The sequence below is a fragment of the Abramis brama genome (genome assembly GCF_963993115.1).
Source record: "Abramis brama genome assembly, chromosome: 13".
NCBI lineage: Eukaryota > Metazoa > Chordata > Actinopteri > Cypriniformes > Leuciscidae > Abramis > Abramis brama.
In genome coordinates, this window is record NC_139975.1 from 30318449 (window position 1) to 30343135 (window position 24687).

The following is a 24687-nucleotide window of genomic DNA, read 5'->3' on the forward strand; positions in this document are numbered from 1 at the left end:
AGACTAATATCTGCTAACACTTTATTTTTATGCTCCTCAAACATACATTAACTAGTAACTAGACATTAACATACAGTAACTAGAAGTAACTTTGCAACCCCTGGCAAAAATTACCCAGATTTTTTACTTTATAACAAACAAATCACAGATATGACACAAATAAGGTTTTATTCAATAGCTTAACATTCTGACTTCATGAAACATTCCTCAAACAAATCCACTTGGATTGTCTTTTTCCAGACTATGTAGATGGGAAAAAAGTATGGAATCACTTAATGTTGAGGAACAAATGATGGAATCATCAACAAAAAAACACATTTAGTACATTGTTGCTCCTTTTCTGCATGGCTTTTGACAGCCTGGATTCTTGGAGGCTTGGACTTCACTAATAAAAAACAATATTCCCTCATCAAGCTAGTTCCAACTTTCCTAAACAGCGTTTAGGAAGTGGGATATCAGCGTTAATCAGCGTTGCAGATCAGCTTTATGGACCAGTATTTTTCCACCTTAAATTTTCGATTGGATTGAGATCCGGACTGTTTACTGACCATGTCATTCAGTCCATGTGCCTTTCCTGAAGAACTGTCATGGGGTGGCAGGAATGAACCCAAAAGCAGACGAGGTGCAGACACTCAAGGTTTATTATGACAAAAAACAGAAAACAAAACCCACGAGGGGGCAAAACAGGACTGGGGAAGAGAACAACTAGACTAAGACCAAAATGATAAATAAAGACTAGACTCAGACTTGACGATGACTAAAAAAGAAACAAACAGCTATAAACTCACTAATAACATTCACAGGATTCAGACGAAGTATCACAGGGCAGTCACAGAGAATAACACGCAATGTTAGACAATGTACCGACACAGGACAGAAAATATGAGAGGATTAAATAGGGAGCAAACTAATCAGGGACACAGGTGAAGGCGATGATACAATAATGCAGATGAGATAACAAGGGGTGGGGCAAGGTGACAAGACAACGCAAGCACACAGCCCAAACAAATGGCCATGTGCTTACACATAAAACATGGGTCTGTCATGATCCTGCCTCAAGACAAGAGAGATCTGAAACACAAAGGCAGAATCATGACAAGAACAGCTTGAACACTTTTTGCTCTGTGGCAAGATGCATTATCATCCTGAAAAATTATTTCATCATCACCTAACATACAGTATTTAGTAACACTTCACGGTTACACTTTATTTTAAGGTGTCATTGTTACAGTGTAATTATATGTAATATTAAGCAACTAGCCTACATACTTACTAGGGTTAGGATTAGGATTTAGTTGAGGGTTAGTCGCATGTAATTATGCATAATTTATTGTTATTACTATGGTAAGTAACATATGTAACAAGGCAACCCGGTATCACGCTAAAGCGTGTAATACACACGCTGGTCCACAAGCGGATGCGTGTCAATGTCACGCTTTGCCTCCTCTAGGCGTGAAAATGACACGCATGAATGAAGGTTGAGTATCGGTTGAGTATCGGTAGGGGGCGATGATTTCCTCAATGCCAACAACTCCCCACGGAGCAAAGAGAGAAGCGATATATTGCATTCTCCAAAATTCCCGCGTCAGGTCGGTCAAAGCCATACATTTTTATTATGGTTCTGTAATTTAAGAAATACTAACGTTGCTGTAGCCTAACGTTATATTTGTGTGTGTGTGTGTACTGTGGGGCTTTTTAATCTATGGTGCTGTTAACGTTACCATGGTCAATAACGTTAATGGAAATTGATATTAATTGGCTAACGTTAATTAATTAATCACAGAAAGCTGCAATGACTGCATATTATGTTATATTAACATTATAAAAAGTTGTTATGGTCGATGGGAAGTAACTTGATGATGATGATGATGATAATATGCGCGAATTTCGATCCTGAAATATCGATAGGCCTAAACGTTACTGATGTTGTATCTATTCTAATCTAAAGGATCTATCCACACATACAAAATATCGATCCTAAGGTGTTTTTTTTAAAACCAGTAATTTTATTTATTTAGCACGAATTTATTTTATTTAGAAAGTATGCATTAAATTGATTAAACGTGACAGTAAAGGCTTTTACATTGTTACACAAATATATATATTTCATGTAAATGCTGTCCTAATAATTATGATGCTGAAAATTCAGCTTTGATCACAGGAATAAATTACATTTTAACATATTCAAATGGAAAACAGATCGCCTGTTTTAAATTGCAATAATATTTTACAATATTTGTTTTTACAAATATTTACTGTATTTTTTATCAAATAAATGCAGCCTTTTATTTTGATTGATCGTTAAAGTTCAAATGGATTGTGTTATGTTCTGTAATTGTTGTTAATAAATCTGTCAGAAGAAAATGTGCAAAAGTTTTACCTATTGGGTACAACAGTGGCAGTCCTTTAAAAATTAACAATGGTTTTACTACTTTATACTACTTTATAATATGACAAATCCATGAAGCCTTGCTGCAAGAGAATTAACTATGTTTTTGTTCCCCTTTGTCCAACAGCTCCTGTTTTTACCCACCATCCTTCCCTGTTACCGCCACCTGTATCTCTTTATAAGAAAACCAACGGCTCTTTTAAGAGCCACTCCTATACTCCTCTTACTACCTCTCTCTCTCACACACTCTCTCTATTTCTAATTCACTCACTCACTCACTCACTCACTCACTCACTCACTCACTCACTCACTCTCTCTCTCTCTCTCTCTCAATTTCTTTCTTCTAAAGCTTCACTGTCTTCAAGTAAGTATTGTTACTCTATTCTTTATTTTTCTTTCACATTACTCTCTCTCTCACTGTCCAAAACATTTTTAGAAATGTAGTTTTATATAGTCTATACTCTGTCCTCAATTCTTTTTGTCTGACCGTGTTTTTATCTTCCTTTCCAGTATAGTATCTTTGAAATGGCTGCTCAGCAAGACAGAGGGAGAGCAGATGATGCTATTTTCATTGCAGACATGCTTCTTGCTCAAACCAAAGTAAGTATTTTTTTTTGAGACAGTGATCTTCCAGTATTGGTAATAATACTAAAGAGTGGGAATTAGAGTGCAAAATTTGAATGAACTGCTCAAGAGTTGGCTGTATTTCAGTGTTATCATACTATGCTCACTTTCTGTCATGCAAGGCAAAGGAAGCAACAGGCAAAGCAACATCTGCTAAAGGCAGTAAATTTAATGTCCGATGGGTGGAGAGAGATGCTGAAGGACGTCCACTGCTAAAAAGAAGCAGAAGTGGAGAGACACGAAAACGTGCTTCAGCTACAGGTAATCCATGTCTTCCAGGATTTTTTGTGATTACCCACCCAATCTTTCTTAACTAAATATAACTGTGCCCATTGTATACAGAATTTAGCTTGCTATTTGTTAGGTAACATAAATATGGTTTTGTGTCACTTTTGAAACATAGACCACCAAACTGTGGGGCTTCCAGTGCACAGCTTTTTCCTTTATTTTTTTCCATGGTAAAACTTAGGATTTCTGTTTCCGGTTTTTAATAATTTTCCTTTGAATACTGTATGTTAAACTGTGCCATCAGAAACACAACATGGTGATGGATGTGTTACTTATGTTATTGACTTCACTGTAATGCTAAGCAATTCCAAAGAAATTAAGTGGAAGTGAAGCAATCAGTGTCAGGTTCATGCTGCTAACAGTTCAAGATTATGTCCAGATAATGAGGGAAAAAAACTTTTAGAGATTAATGGAATTGTCAGACATGTCAATTAGCCTATTATAGCCTTAAGTCACTAATGAACACTGTATTATATGCTTGTAAGACATGAAAATTGTTATCTCGTTCCTTTCTACCTATCTTTTCAGTTGATTCCGTTGTTGGCAGTGAGAGCACTACTCCTTTTGAGTCATCTGAGGAGGTTCCCACAGTTACCCAATCAAACTGCTCTCAACACTCATTTGGTAAGATGACACCTGACCTTACTGTAATTAAGCAAGTTAGCAATAAGCATGAAAGGAATGATTATTTTCTTATTTCTGTCTTTTAGACAGTGAGATGAAGAAACTGCAGGACATTCTGACCTCAGGAGATGTTCAAGGCACCAGCAAGTGTCCTTCAACATCCACATCATGGTGCTTGCGCCAATCTGTAGCCCAAGATGAGTGGCGGAAAGCAAGGTCCCATCACATCAACTGCTTGCTGTCCTGCAATGTGGCTCCAGAAAATAACTGCAGCCACTGCACATCTCCTGCCGTCATTCGCTGCAGAGACTGCATGCCCCAAGAGTGTCTGTGTATGGATTGTGACATATACGTACACAAAAAACCCACCCTCCATAACAGGGAGTCCTGCATTGAGGGAATTTACAAGCCCATTGAGCCAACAGTGTGCTGTGTACAAAAAGATGGCAAATATTCACTGGTCAATCAAGGTAGTGTTCTGAACCTTTTTGGTAAAGTGATTAAAGTTTTATTCTATTTAATTTTTTTACTTTTATTATCTTAATTGGACATATTTTTAATGCTTTCTCACTAATTATTTCACTTCTCTTTTCAGTATGTTTATTGCCTACAGTGAGACCTGTCCAGTTATGTACTTGCGACCCTTCAAACGTCACAGAATCAGCTGGCAGAGCAATCATTTTGGTTTGCATAAATGGTATGAATTATGGTTTATATTTTTATTTATTCTTGTCCCTTTGTGTGTTACAATGTTCTACTTTTTGATTTTAGGTCGGTATGATTTGCACTTGCCAAACTTGCTGTGCAGATTATGTCTGGCACATTGGACACCTGACATGAGCGACCTAATAAGCAGTGGGTATTGGCCAGCATCTGTGAATGCTGACACGCTGTTTTCGGTAGATGTCTTCAGTTCATTTGAAGAAATGAAAACTGTTGCACCAGGATTATCGAGACAAGGTTTTTTGCGGATGTTGGAGAGGAGGACCTGTCTCTTTGGAAGGGTAAGATCAGTGTAGATCAAAGTTGCCTCAAGTAGAGATGAGAGAATATTAGTGTAGCTATTTCATTTTACTCTTTACTAATCAAATGTACAGGCTGGGAAAATACATGGAGACGTATTCCAAAGAAGCTTCATGGAATACACATTCTGCCAGTACGAGTGTGAAAAAATGGCCAGTGTAGAGCACTTCACCTGCCCGGCATGTACACCCAACATGCTTGCTCTTTGTGCAGATGGCAACAGAAAAGTGTACCGATTTCGGCAGTCAAAAGGGTTAGTTGTTTTACACTTGTAGTTGTTTTACTTAATGTAAAATTATTAGGGCTGTGAAAAGATTAATCGCGATTAATCTTTTCACAGCCCTAAAAATTATCAGAACATATAATGTACCCAATAGGTAAAATTTTGCACATTTTCTTCTGACAGATTTATTAACAACAATTACAGAACATAACACAATCCATTTGAACTTTAACGATCAATCAAAATAAATTTAATTGCACAAACTAGCATAATTATAGAAAATGTTACATGTTACTTTTCAAAAGTTTGGGGTCGGTAAGATGTTTAATGTTGAAAGAAGTCTAATCTGCTTACCAAGGCTGCATTTATTTGATAAAAAATACAGTAAATATTTGTAAAAACAAATATTGTAAAATATTATTGCAATTTAAAACAGGCGATCTGTTTTCCATTTGAATATGTTAAAATGTAATTTATTCCTGTGATCAAAGCTGAATTTTCAGCATCATAATTATTAGGACAGCATTTACATGAAATATATATATTTGTGTAACAATGTAAAAGCCTTTACTGTCACGTTTAATCAATTTAATGCATACTTTCTAAATAAAATAAATTCGTGCTAAATAAATAAAATTACTGGTTTTAAAAAAAACACCTTAGGATCGATATTTTGTATGTGTGGATAGATCCTTTAGATTAGAATAGATACAACATCAGTAACGTTTAGGCCTATCGATATTTCAGGATCGAAATTCGCGCATATTATCATCATCATCATCATCAAGTTACTTCCCATCGACCATAACAACTTTTTATAATGTTAATATAACATAATATGCAGTCATTGCAGCTTTCTGTGATTAATTAATTAACGTTAGCCAATTAATATCAATTTCCATTAACGTTATTGACCATGGTAACGTTAACAGCACCATAGATTAAAAAGCCCCACAGTACACACACACACACAAATATAACGTTAGGCTACAGCAACGTTAGTATTTCTTAAATTACAGAACCATAATAAAAATGTATGGCTTTGACCGACCTGACGCGGGAATTTTGGAGAATGCAATATATCGCTTCTCTCTTTGCTCCGTGGGGAGTTGTTGGCATTGAGGAAATCATCGCCCCCTACCGATACTCAACCGATACTCAACCTTCATTCATGCGTGTCATTTTCACGCCTAGAGGAGGCAAAGCGTGACATTGACACGCATCCGCTTGTGGACCAGCGTGTGTATTACACGCTTTAGCGTGATACCGGGTTGAACAAGGACACTGTAAAATAAAGTGTTACCCACTTTACAATAAGGTTCATTAGTTAACTACCTTAATTAGCACAAACTAAAAATGAACTGCACTTATACAGTATTTATTCATCTTTGTTAATGTTAATTTCAACATTTACTAATACCTTATTAAAATCTTGTTAACATTAGATAATGCACTGTGAACTAACATGAACAAACAATGAATGACTGTATTTTTATTAACTAACGCTAACAAATATTAACAAATAATGTAACAAATGTATTGCTCATTGTTAGTTCATGTTAGTTAATACATTAACTAATGTTAACTAATGAACCTTATTGTAAAGTTTTACCACATATTTTCTATTGATGGAATGAGAAAAGGATCCAAATTTCAATGTGCACCTGTGCATTTACTGCAACCTCATATTGAGTTGGGAAATGTGATTTTCTTTATATGTTTCATTACAACAGCACCTGACAAAAGTTCCAGGAAAATGCAGATTTGTGATTCATCCCTGAGTATCACTTGCATCCAATCACACATGATTGCTTCTCTTTATCCCACCTTATTTTCTTTAAGTGTTAGTACTCATTTTTCATTTGTCTTTTCTATATGTAAATCCCATTTCATTCAGCTGGTTTCTTACAGGTCTGTCACAAACATTGGCTCCTGTTTCAGTCCATTTGTTTTTCATTTGTTTTGTTGTGCATTTTCTACTGTATTTGCTTTGAGATTTCTATCCTGACGCTTTCACGTCTTCCTCATGTTTTCCTTTATACCTCCCCATTTAGTTTATACTTGCACCAAATTTTAGACAGCTGACTGGGAACAACCAACTTCTTTGGCCATAATCCGAGTTGAAATCCCTTGTTGGAGGAGTTTTGCAATCCTTTTCATTGTTTCAGCTAACAACTCTTTTGTTGTGGCCATATTTCCTTTCATTTAGACAAGTCAAACAACCTGTTAAGGTGTGTTGGCACTCTCTTTTAACTGTTGACTAATTAGCATTTTTAGACTTGTCCCAGTATTTGTTTCAAAATGGAAATTAAAAGATGATTCCATAATTTTTCCTTAACATTGAGTGATTCCATATACTTTTTACCTCTATGTGCTCTGGAAAAAGACATGCCAATTATAACAAAAAAAGAATTAAGTGGACTTGATTGAGGTATGTTTCATAAAGCCAGAATGTTAAGCTATTGAACAAAATATTTTCTGTCATATCTGTGATTTGTTTATTTGCTAAAAAGTAAAACAAATATGGATGAGCATCCTCTAAGTGTGATGATTCCATCATTTTTGCCAGGGCTACATGCCAATTTATTCTACTAACCCTAACCTAACAGTCTATACTCTAAAGAGAGTTAGTTGACATGTAGTTGTAAAGTTAGTAAGTAGAGTGTCTAAAGGAGACTATTGAAATAAAGTGTAGCTTTTAAATGCGTTTGAAGCACCATAAGAACGCACTGAAAGAGTTGAAAGAGTGTGAAAGTTAACTTTGATAAATTAGTGAAGATGCTAGGCTTTCACTAACACAAGAATGTGTTTCACAGCACTCGGACATGTGTGGTCATGTCTGAAGGGAACGTATTTGTGCGCTGGCAGATGTTTGTGTGACAGAGTGTATGTAGAGTTACATTTGATCGCCAAACACAAAGAACATTACAAATATCATTATAAAAAGTGACCTAACTATTGACCTAACCTAAATGTGTCCCAACGATTGTAAAAATAAATAAATAAATAAATAACTGGGTAGAAACTGCAATAAAACTACATTGATCCAAATAGAGAGAGATACAGAGAGAGATACATATATATATATATATATATATATATATATATATATATATATATATATACATATAATTTCATGAATAATGCCTATGATGTTTATTCTATTCTTTCATATTATAAATAAAAATGTTTTAAAAATAAGCCAATCGCTCCAAATTAATGCATACATCTCACTTTTCATGAAGTTGTTTCAATGAAATAGCTCTCAGAAAAATGGAGAAAAAAACTACTTTTCACATAATGAGTGTTACTGTTGTGTTCATTGATGTTTTCATTAAACTGTAGCCTACATATAGGTTAACATCTTGAAAACAGCATTTAAGGGCTTCATGATCCTTTAAGGGCCTAGAACATTTCCTTAAATTTAACCAGTGTAGTGAAGCAGGATAGGAGAAATGTTCCCTCTATATAATTCCAGTAAGAAGCCTGGCAGCAGCGATTTGTATAATATGAAGGTGGAACAAAGATGATTGAGCCAAACCAAGGTATACAGTGAGTTACAATAATCCAGCCTTGAGGAAACAAAAATATGAATCACTGTCTCCAAATCCTTACTGATAAAAACGCTTTTAATTTTGCGATGGATCTGTCACGGGTGGTCAAAAAGTGAAGCGAGGATTCAAGTGCAGGTAAGGATTTTAATAAATAATAAACAAAATAAAACTACAAACAAAAACTCCCCGTGGGGGAAAACAAGGCAGGCATAATCAGGAACATAACACAGGGGAAACATAGACAACGATCGACACAGACTGCAAACAAGAGGGAACTAATAAAGGGAAACTAATCAAGGGGGAACAGGTGGGAGAACTCAAACAATAATCAGATAACGAGTGGGAGGGACCAGACAATGACATGAGCACATGGCCCAAAATAACAAAACACCCATGTGCAGCACAAGACAGGACAGGCATGTGACATTACCCCCTCCCTACGGAGCGGCTACCAGACGCTCCATCAGACCAGGGTGGGGGACGGGAGGGACAGACCAGGGCGGGGCGGGAGTGACAGACCAGGGCGGGGCGGGAGGGACAGACCAGGGTGAAACAGGGGGAACAGGAAGGACAGACCAGGGTGGGGCAGGGAAAATGGACAGTTCGGGCGGCCAGGGCGGAACAGACCTTCCCTCGGGCGGCCAGGGCGGAGACTCTCCCTCGGGCGGCCAGGGCGGAGACTCTCCCTCGGGCGGCCAGGGCGGAGACCTTCCCTCGGGCGGCCAGGGCGGAGACTTTCCCTCGGGCGGCCAGGGCGGAGACGACCCCTCGGGCGGCCAGGGCGGAGACGACCCCTCGGGCGGCCAGGGCGGAGACCTTCCCTCGGGCGGCCAGGGCGGAGACCTTCCCTCGGGCGGCCAGGGCGGAGACTTTCCCTCGGGCGGCCAGGGCGGAGACTTTCCCTCGGGCGGCCAGGGCGGAGACTTCCCCTCGGGCGGCCAGGGCGGAGACGACCCCTCGGGCGGCCAGGGCGGAGACGACCCCTCGGGCGGCCAGGGCGGAGACGACCCCTCGGGCGGTGGAACTGGCACCACCGGCTCAAGCACTGGAACCACCGGAACTGGCACTGGAACTGGCACCAACGGCTCAGGCACTGGAACTGGCACCAACGGCTCAGGCACTGGAACTGGAACAGACTCCACCGGCTCCGGAACTGGAACAGACTCCACCGGCTCAGGCACTGGAACTGGAACAGACTCCGGAACTGGAACAGACTCCACCGGCTCCGGAACTGGAACAGACTCCACCGGCTCCGGAACTGGAACTGGCACCGACGGCTCAGGCACTGGAACTGGCACCGACGGCTCAGGCACTGGAACGGGAACAGACTCCACCGGCTCGGGAACTGGAACAGACTCCACCGGCTCGGGAACTGGAACAGACTCCACCGGCTCGGGAACTGGAACAGACTCCACCGGCTCCGGCTCAGGAACAGACACTGGCTCCGGCTCCGGCTCAGGAACAGACACTGGCTCCGGCTCCGGCTCAGGAACAGACACTGGCTCCGGCTCCGGCTCAGGAACAGACACCGGCTCCGGCTCCGGAACAGACACCGGCTCCGGCTCCGGAACAGACACCGGCTCCGGCTCCGGAACAGACACCGGCTCCGGCTCAGGAACAGACACCGGCTCCGGCTCAGGAACAGACACCGGCTCCGGCTCAGGAACAGACACCGGCTCCGGCTCAGGAACAGACACCGGCTCCGGCTCAGGAACAGACACCGGCTCCGGCTCAGGAACAGACACCGGCTCCGGCTCAGGAACAGACACCGGCTCCGGCTCAGGAACAGACACCGGCTCCGGCTCAGGAACAGACACCGGCTCCGGCTCCGGCTCAGGAACAGACACTGGCTCAGGAACGGACACTGGCTCTGGCTCCGGCTCAGGAACAGACACTGGCTCCGGCTCAGGAACCGACACCACCGGCTCGGCGGCGGCAATCTTGTCTGAAGACACAGGCTCTGCAGACGTGATGTGAACAGTCTCTGTGGCGGCCATCTTGTCCGAAGACACAGGCCAGGCAGACGTGACGTGAACACTCTCTGCAGCGGCCCTCTTGTCCGAAGACCCAGGCTCGGCAGCGGCTGCCATCTTGTCCGAAGACACAGGCTCAGGAACAGTCTCTGGATCGGCAGACGTACTGTGCTTCCTCCACGCCTGCAGTACCACCACTGCATAAAACAAGAATACCACTCTCTTGGCCGTGGTAGGACTGATGATGGGCGGCTCCGAGACGATCTCAGGGATGACAGCGGGCTGATCGGAGGGGACGGCCTCCGGGAAGACAGCGGGCTGCTCGGAGGGGACGGCCTCCGGGACGACAGCGGGCTGCTCGGAGGGGACGGCCTCCGGGACGACAGCGGGCTGCTCGGAGGGGACGGCCTCCGGGCCATTGGGGAGGCCGGAAGTCTTCCTCCTCCTCCTCCGCCTCCGGACCACCGGACTCGAGACCACCGAACCCGGAACCATCGGAACTGGGACCCCTGGAACTGGGACCTCTTTAGCAGGAGGATTACCGTGACGCTCCAAGGAATTCACAAATTCCTCAAACGTTAGACGTTCCAATGCACTCATTATCAGGAAGTCAATGGGTTCATCAAGGGCGTAGTTAAACAAGTCCTTAAGAGCCTCAACACCAAGCCCCAGTCCTTCTGCAGCTGTGCTGAACTTCACGGCAAACTCTCTCACATTAGTCCCCATCTGACGAAGGGAACTCAAAGTGCTGAAACGTACTATGCGCTCATATTGCGGACAGGAAATAGGAGGCTGGAGTGAATCCTTCCGCTGAATCCTCATCGTTGGGTCGATCGTTCTGTCACGGGTGGTCAAAAAGTGAAGCGAGGATTCAAGTGCAGGTAAGGATTTTAATAAATAATAAACAAAATAAAACTACAAACAAAAACTCCCCGTGGGGGAAAACAAGGCAGGCATAATCAGGAACATAACACAGGGGAAACATAGACAACGATCGACACAGACTGCAAACAAGAGGGAACTAATAAAGGGAAACTAATCAAGGGGGAACAGGTGGGAGAACTCAAACAATAATCAGATAACGAGTGGGAGGGACCAGACAATGACATGAGCACATGGCCCAAAATAACAAAACACCCATGTGCAGCACAAGACAGGACAGGCATGTGACAGGATCTGAGATGATAAAAGCCACTCTTCACCACTGAATTGATTTGTTTATTGAATTCACCGTTATCAAAAGCCACTCCCAAATTTCTAGCATGATCATGAGAATTCACAGATAAAGGACCCAGATTGTTTTTATCTGTTTAGTAGATTCTGCTGGTCCAAAGACTACAATTTCTGTTTTCGATTCATTCAGCATATGAAAGGTAGCTGCCAGCCAGCATCTTACCTCTGCAAGACAGTCCAACAAAGAGTGCATGCCATAATTTTCACCATGTTACAAAGGGAGGTACAGCTGTGTATCGTCCACATAGAAATGATACACAATATTATGCTTCCGAAAAATTGAACCTAAAGGGAGCAAATACACCGAAAACAAAAGCGGGCCCAAAATTGATCCCTGAGGTACACCACAAGTTAATGGTACCATAAATTCCCAAACTCAACTGAATTTTCTTTTTTCAAAAAAGATACGATTAAAATCAGTGCAATGCGGTTCAACCAGTTCAACACTTACTTAACCGTTCAGGCAAAATGGTATGGTCAATGGTGTCAAAAAAGCCACACTGAGATCCAGTAGGACCAGATTTGCAGAGTCAACCCACAGCAAACAAAAGATCATTCAATGCCTTAAGCCAGGGTTCACCAATCTCGGTCCTGGAGGGCCGCTGTCCTGCAGAGTTTAGCTCCAACCAGCTCCAACACACCTGTTTGAAAGCTTCTAGTATGCCTAGTGAGACCTTGATTAGCTGGTTCAGGTGTGTTTAATTGGGGTTGGAGCTAAACTCTGCAGGACAGCGGCCCTCCAGGACCGAGATTGGTGAACCCTGCCTTAAGCAACACTGACTCTGTACTGTGGTCCTACTGGATCTCAGTGTGGCTTTTTTGACACCATTGACCATACCATTTTGCCTGAACGGTTAAGTAAGTGGGTTGAACCGCATTGAACTGATTTAAATCGTATCTTTCTGAAAAAAGAACATTCGGTTGAGGTTGGGAATTTTTCTCCCTCTATGGTATGGTCAATGGTGTCAAAAAAGTCACACTGAGATCCAGTAGGACCAGATTTGCAGAGTCAACTAAATCCACAGCAAACAAAAGATCATTCAGTACCTGACTCTGTACTGTGGTGCTGTCTAAAACCAGTTTGATACTTGTCTAATGAATCATTGTCATTTAAAAATGCAGACAATTGATGGAAAACATCCTTTTCCGATAGGTTAGATAGAAATGGTAATATATCTAAAATTAATGGATCTAGACTGGTCTATTAATTTAAGGCTATTAAATAGCAGTCCTAAACTAGATTTTTTTATAATACAAATAAGTTAGCAAGTTGGTATGAGCCACCACAGTCAGCAAAAATATAGAAAATAACAAATTGTAAGGGAATACCAGACTCAGAGACAGGCTTACCATCAAACCCAAACAGGTGTTTATTGAACAGATGCACAGATGAAGCAGGGGAGTAAAAACGAAGACAGAGTTATTGATGATTGATGAATATTGAATAACAGTCCTTTCCTTTATACCAGGTATAGCTTGGGATTTGATGATGACCTGTGAGTGGAGGAGACTGGAAAGCATACCGACGGTTGGGATTGTTGAGTAGCGGAGCGGGGAACAGGTGAGGAAACACAGGTGGGTATAACTGGAGAGTCCGAACGCTGGAGGAATACGAGGAGATCTCAGGAGTGTGACTGGGAACCCACAGGAGAAACAGGTAAGGAGTCTGTAATCCACATTGCAGAGCAGGTGATGAGTGACTGAGAAGTGCTGTGTTTGAGTGGGCTGATGATGGACAGGTGCAGGAGATTTGGATCTGGAGAGAGTGAGCGCTGGGTGTGTTTGACGGAGTGACAGGAAATGAAAATGAAGTGGTATTTGGGGTTAAGATTAATGTAAACTATAGCTACACAATGCTAACATGATCTGTTCTCGAAACATATGACGCTGATTCTGATGAACATCATACCTGCATGCAAATCCTTCCCAGCTAACACACGAAAATGTATTGGATACGTAATTTATTGGAAGTCTACCTTTTGGTAATTCCATGACTTACTGACAACTTTGTATGACCTTGCATTGTAATTTCATTTGCTCTTTATATGTAAAGAAGATATAGTGATATAGCCTACAACACGCACGAAGAGTGCGCCCCGCGAGCACAGGATCCTCTGACGGGACAGGAAAGTTTGTTTTTCTGAGGTATGAGACTTTTTATTTCTTTACAAGTGAGCAGACACTTTCTCAGGTATGCTTAATTAAAATAAAATGACAATAAATTATAGGTAACACTGATATGTGAAATAGCGTATAAATCTAGTTGGAATTCCATTAGATCCACGAGACCTAAGATATAAACTATAATTTTTACACTAAATGTTTCAGAGATTAGGGTTTCAGGATTTTGTATAAAGTAGCCCTTTCGATCACAGATAACATCACCCACATTCAGACATACAAAGTTCACTTTTTATCAGTCCTCTATGATGTCATCACACACACACACCCACAATAAAACTACATCATGTCTGATGGCATGTTTTTCCTCAGCTTGCTCAGTCTGGACCTGATCTCGATCACTCGTGCCTCTACATGTCAGCTTCACTGCTGTCTATTTCTCCAGCTTTCAGCATCAGTGATTTCACGCAAACCCTGCAGGTCCATGATTGTGCAACGCTGTAATGAAAGAGAACTAATGCATAGTTCACTATAGCCTATACTGTACTGTAACCTATTGCAAAGGAGATACAGGAAAAAGTCAGAGCAACAGTTACCATCGCTCCAGTATTTAGACACACTTAAATGTCTGAATGCAAATTCATTAGATGTGAAATATAAATAAAAGCTAAAATGTTGTGCTATAGTCTAATACTTTTTGGGTATTTCAGGCAAGATTAAAAATAAGTGTTAATAGAGACATTAATGTTTTTAACCCCCCCCTGTGGTGAAAATCAAGCTTTTAATGTTGTTTATATGTCTATGTGGTGTTTTTAATATTATTTAAGACAAACCATGTGTAAATTCATAAGTCGACACCATTGCTGAGTATTTTCTCCTTAAAACTGCAGTGAACCAAAGACAGTCTCAAAAACACAGTTGGTTTGAAATCGCTGGTGTTACACAAACTACCTTCTAACCAATCAGATCAACGTGTGATCGTCAACGAGTGGATCTCTGAGCTGAGTGAGTGGAGGCGGGGCTATTTTGCATATTCGAAGAACCATGTTTACTAAATGAGGCAAGGGTGTCGATTTTTTTTTCTTTCTTTTTTTCGTTTAAATATGTAATTTTGGTGATCAAAGGTGAGTTTTAAGGGATACAATTATTGACTACAGGGGGATTTAATGCGTAGTACCATTATGCATGTAGTCAGAGGGGGTTGAAACATATTGATATGAGTAAATATGCATTCAGCCAACAATACATACTTCAAGACACAGTAGCTACTATAACCCAATGACTTTCAGTGTGTGTGTATATGTGTAATGAATGGCCAGAAGTGTAATTGAAGCGGTTACGGTGCAGCTTGGTAGTTCATTCAGATTTTGTGCTGGATGTCCTTTATAGATTTACAGAATGCAAATATAAAGGCCTCTAAATTATCAACACGATCAAAACGTTGTTGAAAAACCTGTTGTTCACGATCTACTTCATGCCTTCTGTTGTCTGGTTGATATCTTTAACAAATAAAAGCCTTTTAATATAACAGTGAGAACATCTACCTTCAGCTCGTGCTTCACGTGTCTTTTTGCTGTTTAGTCTTCACTGATTTTTATAAAGTAAACGTAAGAATAATTTGCATATTGAAAGTAATATTTTAAGATGAAGATCATGCATGATCATGCAAGATCATGCATGATCGGTTCATATATGCGAGTATCAGATATCAGGCTTTTGAGGAAGGTTTATTTGTTCCTCTCTCAATCATTGTATTGCATGTGTTTTAAAGTAAAGCTTTGATCATAAAACTAAGCATTTAAATATCATCTTACTAAGGCAGATAGAGTGACAACTGATGCATTTCATGCAAGTAGTCTGATATACTGTGACAAAGATCAGAATTTCATCGTACTTTTGGACATATAAATTATATCAGCAACTGCACCAAATGGCGTATTTTGCTCAGTTTGGGCCTCTGAATAAAACTGAGGTGTTCTTTCTTCCTGCATGTGAACTCCATATTCTCATGAGCCTTTAAAGCCTCATTTATAAAACATTACACAAAAAACGGCAATATACATTTTTTTAAATATACATTCTGTCTAAAGTTTCAACAAACGGTTCCATAAAAAAAAAAAAAAAAAAAAGAAAGCAAAAAAATGTCGGACTATTAATAAACAGTTAAATGCCTCCGGTAAAAATATGCATCCTACAGTATTACATCATAATGCAGGTCCTTTGAATGAAGAAGAGCAGTATTTTACCTATATTAAACCATTCCACTGGTCTCAGTTCAATAAAAGCACACTTGGCACTGCATGTTGTACAAATCACAAAGTTATATGAAGTATATAGCCTGGACCTGTATGCAAAAATTCTGTATGCATCACCAGATGGTCAACTACAAATTGTCAAAATGTGCCTATAGGACAATGCATGGTGTAGTGTCCCACAATGCAATTCATTGAACTTTTTTCTGTTAAAACATTTCCTGGTCCAGCATTACTTGCAAGATAACTGGCTAAGTGACAAAAACAAAAACAAAAAAAAACAACAACTTTTGTTTGGAGTTTATTGTTGCATAATGGCTGTGCTGTTTCACATTCTTACAAAAGCACTAGGCAGTGTTCAGGAACTTGCACACTAGTATTTTACTGTGAACCTACCATCAAAAGCTTCTTCTTTTTTTGCATTGTAATAAGAACAAAACAATTTACATACAGGCTACATGTAACCATACATGTCAGGGGTAAACAAAAGGGAAAAAAACGAAGAAACCCGACTAACAAAGCTGCAGTGTACATTAGTATCGTGCCTCCACCTGCCGGACAGACCCTGTTACTGCAGTCAATGCTCAAATACCACAAGCCTCCAGTAGGCGGAGCTACACTTCCATATATGGTCAGTCCCTTACTGCAGTGGGCGGGACCTTTCATTCGATTGGTTCAGGGGGTGTCAATCACCTCTGGTCGATAGCAAACGAGCTAACTAGCTCCACACAGGCAAAATACTGTCTGAAACATAAGAGCGAAAAATCGGCGGGTTACTTATTTAAATGTATTTATTTATTTTTTATATATCGAAACGTTAGATCGAAAAATTGCAGAAACTGGGGCGAAAGGAGAGGTATGTTGATTATTGTGTCAGTAATAAGTTAATTGGAAACAGTAGCTCAGCTTACACGCTACTAGACACACACATATTAGCTTAACGCTGATGCAAATAACTACATCAATATTTCGGTGTTATTAAACACATACTCGTTAAAGATATGAGCATTGTTTAATCTCTACAGAATAATTCACGTTCTGTTAGTTCTTTCATTAAGTATATCCTTGTTATTTTAAATAAACCTCATTTGTTTGCTGGTTTGTTTATTTGTTTTGCTAACTTGTGTGCCGTTGTTGTTGTTGTGAACATTTTATTAACATTATGTGTATATAGTATAATACATCTGTCGCTCTATATGGCTATATTAACCTTCTAGTTGATAAAGCTCGCAAGTGTAACAGATCTAGATTTAACCTTACATTTCTTGACCATCTCTACAATAACATCTATAAGCGTAATATGTGTTATGTTTACTATTAAATAATAATATGTAATTTCATTTATAATGATAGTAATAATGGTAAAAATATAAAATAAAAACACTATTTAAAGGGATAGTTCATCCAAAAATCATTTACTCTCCTTCAAGTTGTTCCAAACATGTTAAAGTTTCTTTCCTCTGCTGAACACAAAAGAAGATATTTTGAAGAATATGACAAGCCAAACACTTTTTTTTTCATACTATGTAAATCAATGGGGTTCATCAACTGTTTGGTTTGTCATATTCTTCAAAATACCTTTTTTTGTGTGTGTGTGTGTGCAGCAGAAGAAAGAAATTTGTACAGGTTTGGAACAACTTGATGGTTAGTAAATGACAAAATTGTAATTTTTCAGTGAACTATCCTTTTAAGTGAGCACAGGCTTACAAGTGTGTGTAAAATACATTCACGTGTAAGTTTGTTAAACACACGAGAAGATAAAGCCCCCGTTAGCCGTTGCTGAATTGTTGTTTTTGGCTGTGATCAAACTGCAAACATTGAAGCGTCTGCAGATTAGTATCGGATAATAAAACAAATAATGATATTAATAAATAATTTATATTTTGATTGAATTCTGTTAAATAAGTTGCAGTTGATTTTTGTATTTAATAATTATACTTGCTTTATTAACCAGCTAATATTTCTATTATAGCCTACTCTTAATAAAACATCTCAAAACGGTTTACAAACTGCCTAATACATGTATTAGTGTACATAAATAAATTGAGCGATAGTAAAGAAATGAAGAAAATCCCTATTGAAGAAGCTTTGTGAAATGCAGTTTGATGAATTGTCTGTAAAAAAAATTGATAATTTATCTTGGTTTATTTCGCTCTGTAGGAGAATGGTCGTCCCTGATGGTGGAAGTGTCATTCAGCCAGCCGATAATGGTGACGCCGACGGGACGATGTCCAGTTCTGAGCCCGAGTTCGGGCCGACCCTGACCGCAGCGGAGCTCGAGGAGGTCCGAAAGCTTCAGGAGCTGGTGCGACGTCTGGAGGTCCAGAATCAAGCCCTGCGCAACAGGGGCAGCAAACTAGCCAACAGCAACCTCAGCACAGGGAGTAACATCAACAACCTGCACGAGGTCATGGACACGTCCCCCAGAGCAGAGGATGCTGGGAACTCGCTGTCTCCTCCGGCGGGCAGCAGCAGCAGTGAGGACATGTCTCCGCAGCCTGACGCCTGCAGGCCTGAGGATGAGGACGGGTTCTTGAGCTCACCGCGTGCTTCTGGCTCTAAACACACACTGGCACGCTTCAGCGCTGGTGTGTGTCCAGAGGTCTGCGACTCAGAGGCGCTGGGAGCGGGGCACGCGGGAATGGACCAGTCCGCCCTGGACGAGGTGGATGTACTTGACTTGGAGACGTGTGCTCAGGCCGACGATGAAGACTGCTGGTGGGTTTATTGATCTTTCGGTAACACTTTATTTTACTGTGTCCTCCTTGTTACACATTATAGTAATGACTATAAATTTTGCATAATTACATGCATCCACTAACCCTAACCCTTATAGCAGGGGTGGCCAGTCCTGTTCTAGGAGATCTACCTACCGACAAAGTTCATTTCCAACCCTGATCCAACAACACAATTATCAAATGCTCATGATGATCTTAAATGGATAGTTCACCCAAAAATTTCAATTAGCCCATTATTTACTCACCCTCAAGTCATCCTAGGTGTATATGACATTCTTCTTTCAGACGAATACATCTGAGTTATATTAAAAATGTCCTGGCCTGTCCAAGCTTGATAATGGCAGTGAATGGCTGTTTCTGTTTTGAAGTCCATAAAAGTGCATCCATTCATGATAAAAGATCTCCACACTAGCGATATTGAATAAAAATGACATTGCAATATCTTTTTTTTTCTGAGATATATATTGCGATATGAAGAAATACAAAATTTTTCACTAGATGTCTTGAATTGCTCAATAAATAAATAATTAATAATTCTATAATAATTGGGGTGATTTTGTAGGTAAGTGCATCTTCGTAGAAAATAAAAAATATATTAAAAAAGCTGAAAAATTACTTTTTAACTTAAAAAAGAAAACTTATTTTCGGTTGTTTAATACACTGTTTGACACCATATTATTCACTCTTCCATCAATTCAGGCAAGTCAAGGATCTAAAATGTCATGATATTAATAATGCATGTCGCTTACTCTAAAATAAGGGATCCTGGAGTTTGCAGGAGGCTAGATCTCTGTACAGGACAGGTTAAAACAGAGCACTACACTGAAGAGGACACTTCATAATCACATTAGGGAGTGACAAAATAAGTAATTTAACTTTTTATTCAACAATTACAAACCTCTGTTTGAAAATAGAAAAGTAGCAAACATCTTTCAAACAAAATTTTAAAAACAACATGTATAAACAGCTATACACCACCAACCACACATTGGTTTACAAAAATACAGCGTAAAATATATATTTATAAAACAAATAAATTGCAATAAGCTAAACTTGTTGTAATAAATAACAATTAACTTATAATAAATACATGAAAATTCTTAGCAACAGAGCCAAAGTAAAACAAGTGGTGTTCATCATAGCTAACAAATAAAGATTAAATTAAACTTTTCAAAAACTGTATAAAAAAAAAAAAAAATCTGGTTTCTTTCTAAACGTAGTGCCTAGCAGATAAATAAATGAAATACAACATTAAGAAATTAAATCAAATATTTCTTTCTCACAACTGTTGCATATTATAGTAAATATAAATGTTCAAATATACCAATTTGCCTTTTAAGCATCTGCATTAATTTGCTCACTCAAGCTCAGAGGTTTTTGGTCAGGATCACCAGTCTATACACCATCGCAGGCTTGAGACTTGTTTATCTATGTTGCCACTTGCACTGAAAAGCCTCTTTGAGGGGGAACTTATAGCAAGAATACATAGATATTTGCAGGCAAGCTTGGCGAGATGTGGAAAGCTTACTCTGTGTGTGTGTTTCACCATGCAAGTGGATCTTGCTCTGTGTCTGTGGAAGGTGTTAGCAAGTAGTTGCTTAATTCTGCTTCCACAGCATCCTTGAAGGTCACAGAGGAATCAGCCTTTGCTGCAACTCCGCTCTGTTTAAAGAAACTTCCTAAGCAGGGCTCCAGACTAACTTTTCCACTGGTTGCACTGGTGCTACCAACTTTCTCAGTTGGTCGCACCAGCATATGATTTGGTCGCACCTTTTTTTTTTTTTTTTTGCTACATGCCATGGGATTAATCAATGCATGCTGATGAATAGTGGTCTTAATCTGCATAACCTAGTTTTGCACTGATGTAACTGATGTAAAAAGACTGACAGTGACACAAGACCTCATGTTAGCAAAATGTTTTAATCTTTTAACTATCAAATCAAAAAACGCTCAAAAAAACTATTTTGCTCCTTTGCTCACTCGGTTCCTCCCTGTCCGCACCTGTGCTCTCGTCATCAGTTGTGCCTGTGCTGGCTCGTTGGCTCGTCCTTTCCACCAGCATCCTTGACCTCCACACTTTGTTTTTTAAAGTATTCAGCAATTGACCTTTTCATTTTTATATGACTTAATTCCTGAATTCCTAATTGGCGTGTTTCACCATCAGTGTGCAATGCGCGTGAACGTGTACGTTCGTTAATAAATAAACTGCAAGTGTCTTGCGGAAGAACATTGTAGCCGGAGCTACTTCTCTCCGTTAATGTCTATGGCGAGTCACGCAGGCACTGGGCAACTCCGCAGCCGAGCCGACCCCGGGATAAAATAGTCCGAATATAAACACTTATTATAGGCGTACCGTAGTGATTCAGGATAAGTCAAAAACACGGTTTGGAAAATGGATTCATGATGTACTCGTTCATTTTGAACGTAAGTTACGGACTGCAGCAGCTGCTGATGCAACGGCGTTCTGTTGCGCATATGTGAATTTAACTGAGTAGTACATGACCATGAACTCGCACAAATGCGACCACATAAAATTTTAAATCGCACATTCTCAAAAAATGGTGGCAGTCTGGAACCCTGCTAAGGACTTCTTGGCTTTTTTTTGGCTGGGACGTTTCTGCAACCTCGGGCTCCACCTCACACCTCAGTGCTGCAGCTTAATGTCTCCTCCTGGCCTTCCCTCATCTCTGATGCAACTCTGGCCTTCACTCTGGGCTTGATGTCTGCACTGATGAAGTCCATCTCGAACCGGGGGTCCGAACAAGAAGCCACGTCAAGCAGCTCCTGAGTAGTGTACTTTATATTTCTCATTATTGTAGTTAAACATCTTCTTCAAGGTCTTGGTCAGGTCTGTGTCTTCCTCTTGCATTAGCAGCACTGAAGTGTTGAAGAGGTGAAGAACTGGCTTCACGTAGGAGACACTGACATAGTCTTCTCCTGACTCTGCGTCTGTGAAGTCCAGCGGTGGGCCCAGTGTCTTGCTGACAGATTCCAGGACATCTATATCTTGCCAGGTTGGAATCAGATGCCGTGCCTTCTTGTCCTCAGACAGGACCTGAGTTAAAGCCTAACAAATTAAAATCAGTTTGCCTTTAACAATAAATGGCTAACAAAACTAGCATTTATGAAACTGATTAAACTTAGGAAAATGTTATATTTCAAGTCAAGTCATGCATGGCATAGCAATTGTCTGTTGTAATGCAGACTAGACGTCTCTCATCCAGGCCCCAAGCAGCCAGTGCTTCTCTCATCCCCGTTGCGATGTTCTCACTTGTATGATCCTGCGGGAAAAATGCTGTTTGCAAACTGTGACTTTTCAGTTCGAAGTCCTCATTAATAAAGTGTATGGTCAGACTTATGTAGGGCTCCGTTGTTCGGCTGGACCACAAGTCTGTTGTTGCTGCATAATATTCCACATGTGACAGCTCGGTTTCAACTTGTGCCTTGTGTTTCTCGTCCAGCTCTGTGATGGCAACTTGCGAAAAGTAGGTTTGTGATGGTATTACATACCGCTTGTCAAGCGACCTGATCATGCTTTTAAAACCCTCTTTGGTAACGGTGTTAACTGGTACCATGTCTTTCGCGAGGTGAAATGTTATCGCTTCAGTGACATCTTTCTGCTTGGAACCCTTCTCATATTGTGTAATACTGGCAAACGAATCCAAAATAGTTTTTTGCTTTGGACGGCAAACACATCTGGCTTTGCACTCGTCACACAGGGCTTTGTGGTGCCGACTTAAATGATCAAATTAGTCGTGTTTCCGCGTGTTGTGGCAACGATTGCAAGGCACTCCCGACAAAGTACCTGCTTCTGGTCAACATCATTCTTTCTGAAGCCAAAATATTTCCAGATAACTGATGATGCGTTTCTTTTTGCGACCAAATCTTCCCTTTCGGTACTTTTTTTCCTGTTCCTCGCTCATTTCGCCATTCGCATTTGAGCAAGTTGAGTAAATCATGGGGTGATTTTCATTTTTGGGTGAACTATCCCTTTAATCACCTGGTTCATTTGTCTGATAAGGGTTGGGCTGAACTTTGCAGGAAGGTAGATCTCCAGAAACAGGAGTAAGTACATGATTGGTGATTAATGTTACTCAGTACTTAAATGTATAATTACACTGTAACAAGGACACCTTAAAATAGTGTAATCGCTTTTATTATTATTATTATTATTATTATGTCATGTAGCACTGAGTATATACTACACTTTTTCTTTGGAAAATGTAGGAGTGTCAGTTGTCATTCAAAACTCATCTCTACGATGCTAGGGTTGCTGGGTTGTCGTATGCTATGTTAGTAAGGTATTGCTAAGTGGCTCCTTACTGGATCAATTTTAAAGAGCCCTCCTTTAATGTACACCCAAAAATCATTAACTCACCCTTAAACCCATAAGACTTTTGGTTCATCTTCCAAACACAAATTAAGATATTTTTATTAGCTATGTTAATCGTAATTTCCTCTATCATAATTGACTTGCGGCTCAGAGTGCACATACAAAACACAAACTCATTTGGGCGTCGATTCAATTTAAGTACTTGAATAAAATAAATAAAATGCCGGAACTCTGGAGGTGCCGCTTTCCACAGACGAGAATCCATGAACCACGTTATTTGACCGTTTTATAAGGCTTCACAATTTATTTAAACCATTTAAAAATCATATAGCAAAGTGTCATTGTGAAGGCATATAAAGTCTGATGCGCTTTGTGTTTCATAGTGAACTGTTGCGCTGTTATCATTTACATGCGTCTCAGCAGCTCGATTAACAAACTTTCTGGGAGTTTGGGTTGCTTATAACGTTCATCCGGGAACGCAACAAATGCCATTTCACCAGATTTGTAACGTAAATCATTTATAAACTTACGCCAACACAGGAGAATACATCAGTATGTTTCTAAATATGCAAACTGTTGTTCATTGCGATTTCACAATTAAAGTTTAAACCCTCGTTGTAGCATTTCTGTTGTAAAGAGGAGGCCAAATATCAAAGATTAAAGGTGCTGTATGTAAGAGTGACAGTGCAGTCCAAATTCAAAATCGGCGAGCGCAATTGATGATGAAAACCGAGGTGACTTAGACTGTAAGTTAATGAGTTGATTTATCCGCGTTTTAATTTGCTCTCGTTCATAGAGATTTTTAGATGGATACCGAGGCCTTTTAGGTTGTGTGGAATCTGCAGTCTCTGACCAGTTTGTTTGCTCGTTTCCAAGGCTGCGATACGCTGTGTTTCCTGCCAACTGGCATCCCGGGGTGTCGAAATACTATTGGGTGAACTGGCAGTGGGCGGAGTCACACAGACCAAAACAAAACCCGAATGACAACACAGAACGTGTAAAATAACTGGCTGTAGAAGTGTTTTTCAGAGAAAAGAGTATGTGAACTTGTTTCCTAAATACCTGCAAACATATTATGGTATTTTTATGCTTTAATTGAGCAACTACATACAGCACCTTTAAGTGAACATGAGTTACATTTTGTTTGGCCGATATTAAACAAGGATTTGATCTGCTGTAAAGTGTAACAACAATCACCCTTGTCGGTGCCCTCTGCAGACATTTGTTATAATACGTAATGTGCAGAAGTTGATTGTTTATATTATGTATATGACATTATGTATTTTAACAGTGTTGTTCAATAAATGTTGTT

General features: G+C 40.1%; 2 protein-coding genes across 4 annotated transcripts in view; both read left to right on the forward strand.

The window, feature by feature from the left end:
- Positions 1 to 1375: 1375 nt before the first annotated feature.
- Positions 1376 to 8155, forward strand: LOC311095059 (uncharacterized protein). 2 transcript variants are annotated; one of them, XM_084133383.1, is made up of 10 exons: positions 1376 to 1589; positions 2517 to 2753; positions 2900 to 2989; positions 3136 to 3274; positions 3830 to 3925; positions 4012 to 4395; positions 4521 to 4622; positions 4697 to 4929; positions 5023 to 5201; positions 6905 to 8155. In XM_084133383.1, the coding sequence occupies exons 3-10, from the start codon at positions 2915 to 2917 to the stop codon at positions 6909 to 6911; spliced, it is 1215 nt and encodes a 404-aa protein (XP_083989509.1). In that variant the 5' UTR covers positions 1376 to 1589; positions 2517 to 2753; positions 2900 to 2914; the 3' UTR covers positions 6912 to 8155. The 2 variants fall into 2 exon arrangements, with proteins under 2 accessions (XP_083989509.1, XP_083989508.1); XM_084133382.1 differs by lacking the exon at positions 1376 to 1589 and having other exon boundaries at positions 2054 to 2753.
- Positions 8156 to 13419: 5264 nt separating this feature from the next.
- LOC311095058 (SLAIN motif-containing protein-like) overlaps positions 13420 to 24687 on the forward strand; it is a 36563-nt gene continuing 25295 nt past the window's right edge. Inside the window, exons 1-3 of one of the 2 annotated variants that reach the window (XM_084133380.1) lie at positions 13420 to 13588; positions 13985 to 17160; positions 18465 to 19022. In XM_084133380.1, coding sequence (XP_083989506.1) covers positions 18469 to 19022 — 554 coding nt within the window. In that variant the 5' untranslated portion in view covers positions 13420 to 13588; positions 13985 to 17160; positions 18465 to 18468. The remainder of the gene's footprint in view (positions 13589 to 13984; positions 17161 to 18464; positions 19023 to 24687) is intronic. The other variant, XM_084133381.1, reaches the window with a different exon arrangement.

Coding starts and splice junctions, on each gene's coding strand:
- LOC311095059 (XM_084133383.1), top strand. CDS start 2,915: ATGGCTGCTCAGCAAGACAGAGGGAGAGCAGATGATGCTATTTTCATT. Junction 4,623..4,696: donor CATTTTGGTTTGCATAAATG/GTATGAATTATG, acceptor TTTTGATTTTAG/GTCGGTATGATTTGCACTTG. Junction 4,930..5,022: donor GGACCTGTCTCTTTGGAAGG/GTAAGATCAGTG, acceptor TCAAATGTACAG/GCTGGGAAAATACATGGAGA.